Source organism: Lathyrus oleraceus, chromosome 7 (genome assembly GCF_024323335.1).
Source record: "Lathyrus oleraceus cultivar Zhongwan6 chromosome 7, CAAS_Psat_ZW6_1.0, whole genome shotgun sequence".
In the NCBI taxonomy this organism is placed as follows: Eukaryota; Viridiplantae; Streptophyta; class Magnoliopsida; order Fabales; family Fabaceae; genus Lathyrus; species Lathyrus oleraceus.
In genome coordinates this window covers 85,271,174-85,281,633 of record NC_066585.1, presented here as the reverse complement: position 1 = coordinate 85,281,633, position 10,460 = coordinate 85,271,174, and the positions used below count along the sequence as shown (strand labels likewise).

The following is a 10,460-nucleotide window of genomic DNA, read 5'->3' as shown; positions in this document are numbered from 1 at the left end:
TGTGTTAACGTTGTATGCGTTAACCGGTTAACCCATTTGGTTAACCGGTTAACACTGTTCGTTACAGTGAAAATGTTTTTGAAAAATTATATCTTTTCATCAATGTTTATGGAGAAAATGATACCTCTTTGAAAAGGTGTTTTGGCAATATAAATTCTTAAATTTTCAAAAATGAATTTTCACCTCCAAGAATTTTCATACAAACTTAACATAATCACTCTTTCATATTTTCCTTCAATATTTTTAAAAGTGTTCATAATCAAAGTTTCATCTCATTCTATTTTTGTTGAACACTTGTATATTTTCCATTGAGTGAATTATTTACCTAAGGAGAAGATCAATCAAGAGAAGATTGATAATACTACACTTTGTTAAAATCATTCAAAGATTTATTTCTAATTGACTTGTGATCCAGGATTGTTGGACATAAGGGTTGGTGTTGAAGAGGATTGTTCTTCATACACTTGTTTACCTATAGGTTAGATAGTAGGCATCACCGTTGGTGTGAATAGGCTGTACCATAATTCTAACTATAGTGAAATCTCTTTCGTGTGGAAAGGGGAGTGGATGTACCTTCGGATTGTGAAGGGAACCACTATAATTTCCGGTGTCTTTTTACTTTCAGCAATTTATTTTTCCGCACTTAAACGAAAAATAACCAAAAACCGGAAACAATATCGAAGAATTTTTAACCACCTAATTCACCCCCCCCCCCCCTCTTAGGCGCATTTACAACTTACACGCCCCACCTCAAAATCCAAATGATTGTATGTTGTGTATTGGGTGAATTTCAAAATCATGACATTTTGTTCAAGATTACTTGAAACCGGGATGCCTTATACCACTTACATCACCGGAGTGGGTAGCTCATTCAACAACAAAAGTTGAGACTTGTCCGAACCATTTTGTGGAAATGATGCAAGAGTTCAAGAAATTTAGCAACATTGAAAGAGAATCAAATACACAAAAATCAAAGGGGGTACCACTCATGCTTATAGATTTAGTCGGTGACATATCTTTTGATTCGTTTTAGTTTTTTGTCATCAATTAACTTTATGTAATTGTGCATTAATATTAACGAAGCGTAATATATAAAATTTAAAATATTTTAATACATTTTTTTATATCTTCCACAACATTTGTTCATTTGTCAAACAAAACACACATGTTCTATTTTCTGTATTATTCATAAGGGGTTTTAGAGATGTATCTTCAGAATAAGATAATAAGGTGGTACCAAAATTGTACCTCTGAAACCAGCACTGATACATGATAGGACTTTTTAGGTCCACATTTATCTGCAACTTCTACAAATTTAAGGGCTCTTGTTTTTTATTTATACAAATAGAAAATATCTCAAATGTCACAAGTAAACATCATTTGTTATGTCGCAAATGTCTCATTCTCCAGCGCGACACCCAAGCGAAAATTTAAGCTCAACGAGTACACCTCTTTTGCATATTTGTAATACAATGTGCTTAGTCTCCTACCTTACGGAGATGATCGAAAAAATTGTGCGACTAAAGTACAGTTCACTATCAATTAACAACGAAGGCAAGATTGAGTTCAACAACTATTAGCTCAGGACATATGCGGGTGTAAGGGCTATGTGAAATATATTTTTTCATTTCGAAACAAAAGTTCTAATCGAGATGGAAGCGACAATTTCAAGATAGATAAAAGATATTGTGAAAATATTGAAGCGTTCATCTTAATATTGAAATGTAATGTCTGATTTTATTTTAACATCACCTATGTAATGTTGATTTTATGTTATGAATGGTAACTTTATTTTGTGGAAATACAACTTTCTTGTTTTTTTATGCTTCTGTTTCTGGTTCAGTATGATATGTATATGCATCTCCAGAATAAAAAAAATCCACACTCGTATGGCGTGAATCAAAATTGGCCTACAATGTGCGTGTTTGGGGTGCATCCAGAGATGTATCTTCGAAATATGGGGGTACTTTAGTATTTTCACGTGGTGCACTAGTAATATATGATGCATTAAGAAATTTCTAATTCTTTTGGGAAATGCTCTTTCCTCTCTTATGGGTGTGTCACACACTTCTACAAATCTGATATTTCCCTTAATACGTTCGAAGATGTATCTTTTGACGCATTCAAAGTCAAATAAATCTTTGTCTCTTCGATATCTACCCCATTTTAAACAAAATATAATGCAAAGATGCATCTTCGTACGTTATTTGGGTGTATCCGAAAAACGCATCTATGAAATACCTTATACACTTAATTGGTTTGGTTTTATTCACTAAATTTGATGTTTTTATGCACACATATTTTATGTCATTTTAAGTCATTTGAGGTCATCCTATTTTAGGTCATTTTAGGCTATGAATTTGAAGAAAAACACATATATTAATTGATTCAAACATACTACACAATTATGAAAAAAGTCATACAACTATCAAATGTACATACCATATATAAGTTCTTTTAAAAATACGAAATAATACAACCAAACAAAAATGTATTGCGTATGTCTAACCCCCTGACTTCTCCTCCGTCTGTACTATAAGGCATTATGTGCCTCGACAATCATACCTTATATGAGGGTGTTAGCCTGAAGTTTTTATTTTGGGAAAAGTCAATTGCATCATGAACCACGGTTTAGAAGAATCTTAAGAGCATGTCTTGATACATGGTTTGGAATAATCTTAAGAGAAGATCTTGAGACTTGATTTGGAGGAGTCTCAAGAAAAAATCTGATTGATCACTCGACACCGTGTCGAGGTCGAAGCGTTCGAAGAACTTCAAAGACCTAGACGATTTTGGAAACCAAAGACTGAAGAAGATGACTTATCCTTGTCAGCAATCACCTTCGACTAGCAAGCAGTTACTAGTCGCTAAGAGCAATTACGGTTTTCAGCAGTTTTCAAGTACTGACGACGTGACAATGCATCAGAAGATCAAGTTGCATGTTCTTAAAGATGTGTCAATCCTTTAGTTTAGTATATATAGTTGTCTCATATATTGTAAACGAGATCGCAAATTTCATATACTTCCTCTATAGAACTAGAGTACCCAAGTCAAAGTGTGAAACTATTTGTGAGTAACATGTGAGTTTGCGTCCCTTTTGTTTTATTCCTTTTATGTTTTCTTAATTGAAACATCTTTATTTTCTATCATTTATTAGATTTATTTAATGTTATTTATTGCAAGTTTCTTTTACTTTAATTCAAGATTTTTTATAGTTAAAATTTTTCTTTATCTTGTCTGCACACAGACATTCACAATCACTATATACATATTTTCTTCTAAACGTGTTTGCACAAAACTACTTTCGAAATTTTTCGAGTTAATCTCACAGACTTTTAAACTCGTAATTGTTCGCTAAAAACACCCATGAACAAATTGGCACATCCAATGAGACGTTTTGTGCAAAAAAAAAATCTTTTCTCTTACAAGAAATTATTGTATTGATTAGACATCTTTGTTTTACATACAATGTTTTCAATGTCCAGAGTCATACGCGTCTGAAAAGTTGTAAGATTCTAGGATAAACAATTAATCCAAAAAATAATTCTCATGCCCGAAATGATGCTTCAAAACCAGAACCAACAATCACTTCGACGATTGGTACAACAGAGACATCGAACCCTGTTGGGGTCACGGTCCCAATTTTAACTCCAGTGGCGGCTTCAACGTCAATAATAGGAGTAGTGGTTTCTTTACCTCCAGTAACGAAGATTCCAACTACACATAGGCCTACTTCGATAGTTGTAGGGGACCCTAATCCCCCTAATGTCCCGACTTTTATCTTACCCTTAGTTATTAGGGATTATCCATATGGCATGCCAACTGCCATGATGACAGGGTTACAAAGCCATGCTTCGATGTTTGCAAATAATGATGCAACAATAGCGTTATCCCGCAATGCACATTTGGTGTTAGGATATGCCACAGGCAACCCTGGTCAGATGGCACAACCAAAAGGAGGGGTTTGATATGTTCCTCTAGGAATGTCAACATTAACTATAGATTCCCTAACGTCCATGAGGCAACAAATGGATGAAAGTAACCACGAGATGGTGAACATGTTATCACAATAAATAAGTATTATGTTTCATACTATAATACAGAACACCATCCAGAGTTACCAGCAGTTGATCCATCAGATGGACATAGTTGTTGATTTTTTGGGGGGTCCCTCCGACGTCAGTTGTGCCGACAACCAAATTTCTGTCGAACAATCTTCACTAAGGATAGTCAAAGGAAACCAAACCCAAAATGACCCTTAAATAGTTATAGTGCCAAGAGATCAGGACGCTCACCAAGTACTTAGGAATGTTCAACAAAACAACTTTGAGGTGCAAAACAATATAATTAATGTGGTCGAACAAATTTTGACCCATAATGGCCTTAACGTTAGCCTTCATATGCCTAATTATGTGTCTCCTATGTCGGAATATGTTCTACTAGCCTAATTATCCAGGGGATGAAAGACTCCCAAATTCAACAAGTTTTCTTATGACACCAATGAGTCCACATTCGAGCATGTTGCTAGGTATCAGACTGAGGCCGATGATCTAGTCGGTAATGAGAATTTGAAAAATGAAATATTTTCCTAATTCTTTTACAAAAAATGCTTTTACGTGGTTCACCACATTGCCTCCATGTTCCATATTTAATTGGAATCAATTGAAAAAAGTGTTTTATGAATAGTTATATATGGGTCAATTTGAAATTAGCCTCGAGGAGTTATCCATTGTGAAATCTTGTATAAGGAGTTTCTAGTTAATTTCAATTGAGTCGTGAGACTTTTTTTAAGAGACACTATGTTGAAGTTAATTTCAATTGAGTCGTGAGACTTTTTTTAAGAGACACTATTTAACTCTAAACTAACCGTGGAATATATGAATGGAAACTTTTTTCTCAATTTCTTAATCATGAAAAAAAGTGTAAGGTCTTGTGTTATAAATCCCCTTGCACGCCCTAAAAAATCATCATAATAAGGAGTTTGGTTTTCCTTTATATCGGTAGAGGCTTGTGTTGTTGCTTTGCTCATTTTCTCCTTTTTAATTTTTTCACTTGCTTTTTGTTTCTTCAGCTTTATAATTGTTTTAGGGAGTTTGGTTTTCCTTTATATCAATAGAGGTTTCTGTTGTTGCTTTTATTCATTTTCTCCTTTTTGTTTTTTCACTTGCAATTTGTTTCTTCTTTCTTCTGCTTTAGAATTGTTTTAGAATAACATCACAGTTATGATATTATTTGTCATACCTCTAAATCTGTCTCATTATATATATATATATATATATTAACCAGCAGGGAGGCATATGGAGACAACATGTTTGTACAGCAAATACGCAAGGATACGGGGCCTAAAATGACACTCAGATTCGAACACTGTATAAATCACAAATCATAACAAAATACACAGGAACAAGGAAAGACTGTCGAAGGTGCAATACACTTTATCCCGCAACATGGAAAATTGAGAGTTTGAGACCATAACTTAGTCAAGTTGACCAACCCAGAAACTATGAATATCTCAAATATGAGAGTAACATTAAGAGGGGCTCCTCTCACCAGAAAAGCCTATACTATTCATGTGACTTTTTTTTTAGTTTAGAATTCTACTTATACACATAAAATGTGTTAAAGGTTCAATATGAATTTTTTGTATTAAATATAAGAGAAAACAATTATAAACCATGTAATTTTATATCTTATATATGTATATATATAGGAGCCTGTGTATCAAAGTTCATCATGTATTAGTTGTTCTAAAGGAGCCTGCATATTATGAACATGGTCAACTCTAACTTGATGAAGATTTATGTCCTCTGCAACAGCTTGTGGTCTTAGCTCTGCCTGTCCCATCATACCAGCCTTTATGGCCCCGGTAACCTTTCTCTGCAAGGTAAGTATTCCAATTCGCTTGGAAACAACATAAAGAACGGCAAGGGAGAACAATAGAAAACCAACCCCAAGTATCACCCTGTTCATGTACAAGTTGATTGTTAGGATTTATAAAGACCAAATGCGTGAGTGCACAGTAAAAAAGGACAATCTCATGCTACTAAACTCTGGCCATGGTGAGATTCAGGGAAGAATTAACTTTTTCCATACCTGTCTATGATATCTTGACGTTGCATTGTTGATAGAAGATTTCTAGTTCTCGTCAATAATGAGCGGTGCCCTTTATATTCACTTTCAGCCTTTGTTAACACTCCTGTTGATTCATCTATATATCCAAGCAATTTGAAAAACAAATAGGGAGAATACAATTATTTCATACTCCTCATAATCATAATTATATTGATGAAAACAATATCAGCACCTCAATTGATCAAGTCAATAGTAATATAATTTAACTAATATAACAAGCATACCAGCAGAAAATAGTGAATAGAAAACATTTTTACATTGCACAAAAAGGAGATTTTAGGTGTCATGGCATTGGTTAACTGCATTAAATGTGTATTGTTCGATGCTACATGTTTAATCGCAATTTTGACAAGAACTAGGACAGAATAGAAGATACAAGATGAAGAATTATTCATGGGTATTTGGAGAGGATGGACTACACGCAACCAAGATTAGACTTCCAATGTCATCTCTCTCTCTCCCCTTTCAATCCTCCGATTCTATCTCTCGTCAACTATCCTAAGTCCTAAGTACTAAACAGTAGTTAGTCTGTTCTGTTTACAATGCCTAAACTACTTCAGAGGCTAAGACGTAAAAAAAATGTTCCTTGAATGCTGAGGGCAGTCTTCCCGATGTTTTCATTACAATGAGGCAGAGGCTGGGGTGGCTGTTGTGTCACTGTTTCTTTAGCTAATAAACATTAAATACTGGAAGGATTCTGGCTGTGATTTGACTACTCCAGCTTGTATGCAATATGTTCCACCCTCTCCAGGACTTGATAATGGTGGCTTAGAGCCAGTAACCTAAGTTTGCAAGGATGTAGCTAGAAAAAAACTCAACTTTCCTATCCCACTGCCCTCTAATGTCTGTTAGCATGGGCTCTCAACTGATCTTTGAAACTTGATTACATTGCTTCTAAACCCTGCAAATAACTCATCTCTCTATTACGTCAACTGATTCACCTCAATCCTCGACTGAATAGTTGTAAACTTCAAGTTCTGCATAGTAATTAGGGTTGAACCAAAATGCAGCCTAACTTTTTCAGTCAGGCCAATGCTTCAGCCTGATAATTTTTCAAAGCAAATATTCGACAATTTTGTTTCTAGAGAATCAGGTACGTTAAAAAGTTTACTGACACGTGGTTGCATCATCTCCGTAAAATAAATAGATTTCTAACTTCACCGGAGCTAGCTCATCTCCCTTCTGATGTAGAAAGATAAAACAGACATCATTAATATAGAGAGAAGGAGAAAAATATACCTACCAAGAGTCATAAGTGTGCTTGTGTTTCTTTCAACTTCCTGATTAACACATAGATACAAAGAGTACGCTAATTAATCCATTATAAATGGGTCATACTTTATGAAGGAAAAAGCATTTATGAATCAATGATGGAGAAAAATATTACAATACAGGAGCATGATCAAACTAAGGTTTAGAAAGAACAATACCTAACCTAACCACTAACCTGAACCATCAATTGACGAGTACGACGTAGGCTTTCTGTGATGCTCTCTGCTGCAGAGGTCATTCCAGCTTTTGTCCTGGACGAAGAAGACAGATTTGAGAATTAAAATGCTTCATCCCAGTATAATGCCAAGTCCCAAATAAAATTTCCAATAAAATAAAACTGGTAGAAGAACAAGTTAACCCAAGCCGAAAATTGAAGCAAGTTCAATGACATACTGCAAATTGCGTCTGCGGACTGTGGACTCTTCTCCACCGCCTAGAAGTAGTTCTCTCTGCATCATATAAAAACATGATCAGTCACATTGCACTCTCCAACCCATCATCGATCAATATAAACAAACCATACATATCCACAACTACAATATAACAATTAGGTTCACATTCGATGATTAGAACATGATGTCCCAATAACCAAAAAATCAAACCAGAAAAGTATTTAACTAAAATGAACAACAAAGTGTTTAGGTTAAATTAAAGGTATTCAAGTAAGAATATTGCCTCCTCCTGAGCGGCTTTCCTTAAGTTAGCCTTGGCTTGTAGATTAGCATTCCTCAAACTCATCCGCAAACTGTTCAAAACACACAAACAAAACGCAACTCATGACTATTCCAACTATTTTGAAGCTAGTGAATATAGTCATGGAAATGTAGGAAAGTGTCAACTTTCTTCCTAAAATTAACAAAAATTTCAATATAATCCCTTAATTTGAAAATTTTCAATCACATTAACTTCTGTCACACATTTTGGTAAACTAAATTCACTGATCTAAAAGGACTAATCATATAAATAGATATTTTCAATTCAAAGGACTATCTTGAAATATTAAAGATTCTAGAGACAAAAGTCAACATTGAGAAATTCAATTCAATTCACTTTTTTTGCAATTCAATAAAAGCCAAGCAGAGAAAGAGAGACGAGATATTACTTTTGAGTTAGGGTTTTCCATGATTGAAGCAATTCAGTAGCGGAATCAACCTCTTGTTGAGTAGGCAACTGTGGAGCGTGAAGATCAAGGTTGAAATGCAGAGAAGAAAGAAGCGCTAAACCATCCTGAGCAATACCATTCAATCTAGAAAGCGAATTATTTTCATCCTCTTTGGATCTTCCTGATTTACCATACTCTCCAATTGCCTTAATTTGATCTTGTGTTTTGCTGTAAGCTTCATTCCACTCCTTCTTCACTTTTTCCACCTCTTCCACAACCTTGTCCATTTCTCACAGTAGAAGAAAATCTATCGAGATGATAAGAGAAATGGAGAGAAATTGAAATTGATGGTGAGAGAGTGCGAATAAAGAAGAGTGATTGAATCTGATTCAGAGTCTGATATAACCCATTCAGATTGATGCTAGTCTCTGCGTCAAAACCTGAAAAATCAGATAAATTGCATTCATGAACTACATATGTAAAATTAGCATAATTATATCAATCAATCCTTCCTAGGTGAAATTGATTCCCTTAAGATTGTGTTTGGTTTGGTTTCATTTTGGAAAAGGCAAATTGATTATGCAGCTACGTAAACAATTACGCCGGTATAGCTGAATCTCAGTGCGTTGCGTTTTGCAGAGACGGCTATTACAGCCGCAGATGGTGCTGGAATAGCATCCTCGAGCGCAACAAGAAATGGGAGTAAAATCAGAAGAAAAAAAAAATTAAAAAATGATAACCAGAACGACGGAGTTTATCACCGTTTCTGACGGACGATGACTAACTCCGGCTGAGTTCCCGGCGAGCTTTTGCTTGGGCAGATGAGTTCAGTGAGACTGCAACTAGCTCCTGATACAAGGACACTCTAGGATGTTATTTTTAAAATAATCACTTTTTCAATTTAAATATTAAAATAATTATTTTTTTTTCTTTCAAAATAACCATTTTTTCCGACTGATACGTAAGTTAAACTGACGTATCCAATCATCTTTTAAAGGAGGTATCATTAGAGCTGGCGCATGCTTACAATACCAATGCATGTAAGCGCTCATGCATCTAGCGCATTGACGCATGCATACACTACAAAGTGTATGCGTCTGTGACGCATGCATCTTCCATTTTTTTTTAATTTTTAAAATTATAATTAATTAAATTAAATATTTAAATTAAAAATTATATTATATTATAAAGTAAAAGTACATAGAATTGACAAGAAATTCAATGACTCGTCCGATTGAAACGCCTCATTGTTCCACATCCAAGTGCGTTAGCCTGTCTTCGAGGTCTCCCACGATTTTTCTGAGGTGTTTGGGGTCTTTGAGTGATGACATGATCCAATGATGGCCGGTGTGAAGGTCTGATGGAAGGTTCAATAATATTTGATAGATTTGTCATAATTTGTCCCCAATAGCTGGGGGTGTCGCCAACAACGCTTCCGTAATTGAGTTTGATGCCCATGTTGTCGTAGTAAGGTCGTTGTGAACGGTATGGTTATCTGAATTGTAACATTGAATCATTTTGGAAATGAAGCAATGGTTCATATGATGTACTAAAGTCAAACAATGGTTGGGTGTTGTGGCGATGATATGTTTGGATGTTCATTGGTGGGGGGCTACGATGGTATGACGCTGAATCGTATGAATCATCTGGGTTATAGACTGTTGTGGTGGTTGTGTATGGTTGTTGGTGGTTAGGGTTTGGTTCTTGGTTTTGAGTTTGAGTGTGTGGCATGAATTGATTGTGAGGTTGAGTGTTTGGTTGTTAGGTGTATATGGCAGGGTGATGGTGTGAGGTTGGTCGTTGGGTTTTGGTGGGTTGGCATTGTTCTTGGACAGGGATTTGTTGTTGGCAGTATGATGACGAAGCTCGTTGGTGTGGATCAATCAAATACCTTGGCTGAGACACAAATTGTGGCGTTGTAACCGACCTAAACCATGTCATATAATGTTGAGTT

At 35.3% G+C, this 10,460-nt stretch overlaps 1 protein-coding gene across 2 annotated transcripts; it reads right to left on the bottom strand.

Annotated features, from left to right (window-relative positions):
• Nucleotides 1-5,394: 5,394 nt before the first annotated feature.
• Nucleotides 5,395-9,389, bottom strand: LOC127105991 (uncharacterized). Of its 2 annotated transcripts, none has more exons than XM_051043215.1 (8): nucleotides 9,268-9,389; nucleotides 8,507-8,946; nucleotides 8,080-8,149; nucleotides 7,798-7,853; nucleotides 7,580-7,655; nucleotides 7,376-7,412; nucleotides 6,094-6,208; nucleotides 5,395-5,962 (listed from the first exon to the last, which is right to left on the bottom strand). In XM_051043215.1, exons 2-8 carry the CDS (start codon nucleotides 8,791-8,793, stop codon nucleotides 5,722-5,724), a joined length of 882 nt encoding a protein of 293 aa, XP_050899172.1. In that variant the 5' UTR covers nucleotides 8,794-8,946; nucleotides 9,268-9,389; the 3' UTR covers nucleotides 5,395-5,721. The 2 variants fall into 2 exon arrangements, with proteins under 2 accessions (XP_050899172.1, XP_050899171.1); XM_051043214.1 differs by having other exon boundaries at nucleotides 9,247-9,364.
• Nucleotides 9,390-10,460: the final 1,071 nt, after the last annotated feature.

Coding starts and splice junctions, on each gene's coding strand:
- LOC127105991 (XM_051043215.1), bottom strand. CDS start 8,793: ATGGACAAGGTTGTGGAAGAGGTGGAAAAAGTGAAGAAGGAGTGGAAT. Junction 7,854..8,079: donor GGAAAGCCGCTCAGGAGGAG/GCAATATTCTTA, acceptor TATATGATGCAG/AGAGAACTACTTCTAGGCGG. Junction 6,209..7,375: donor AAGCACACTTATGACTCTTG/GTAGGTATATTT, acceptor TTGGATATATAG/ATGAATCAACAGGAGTGTTA.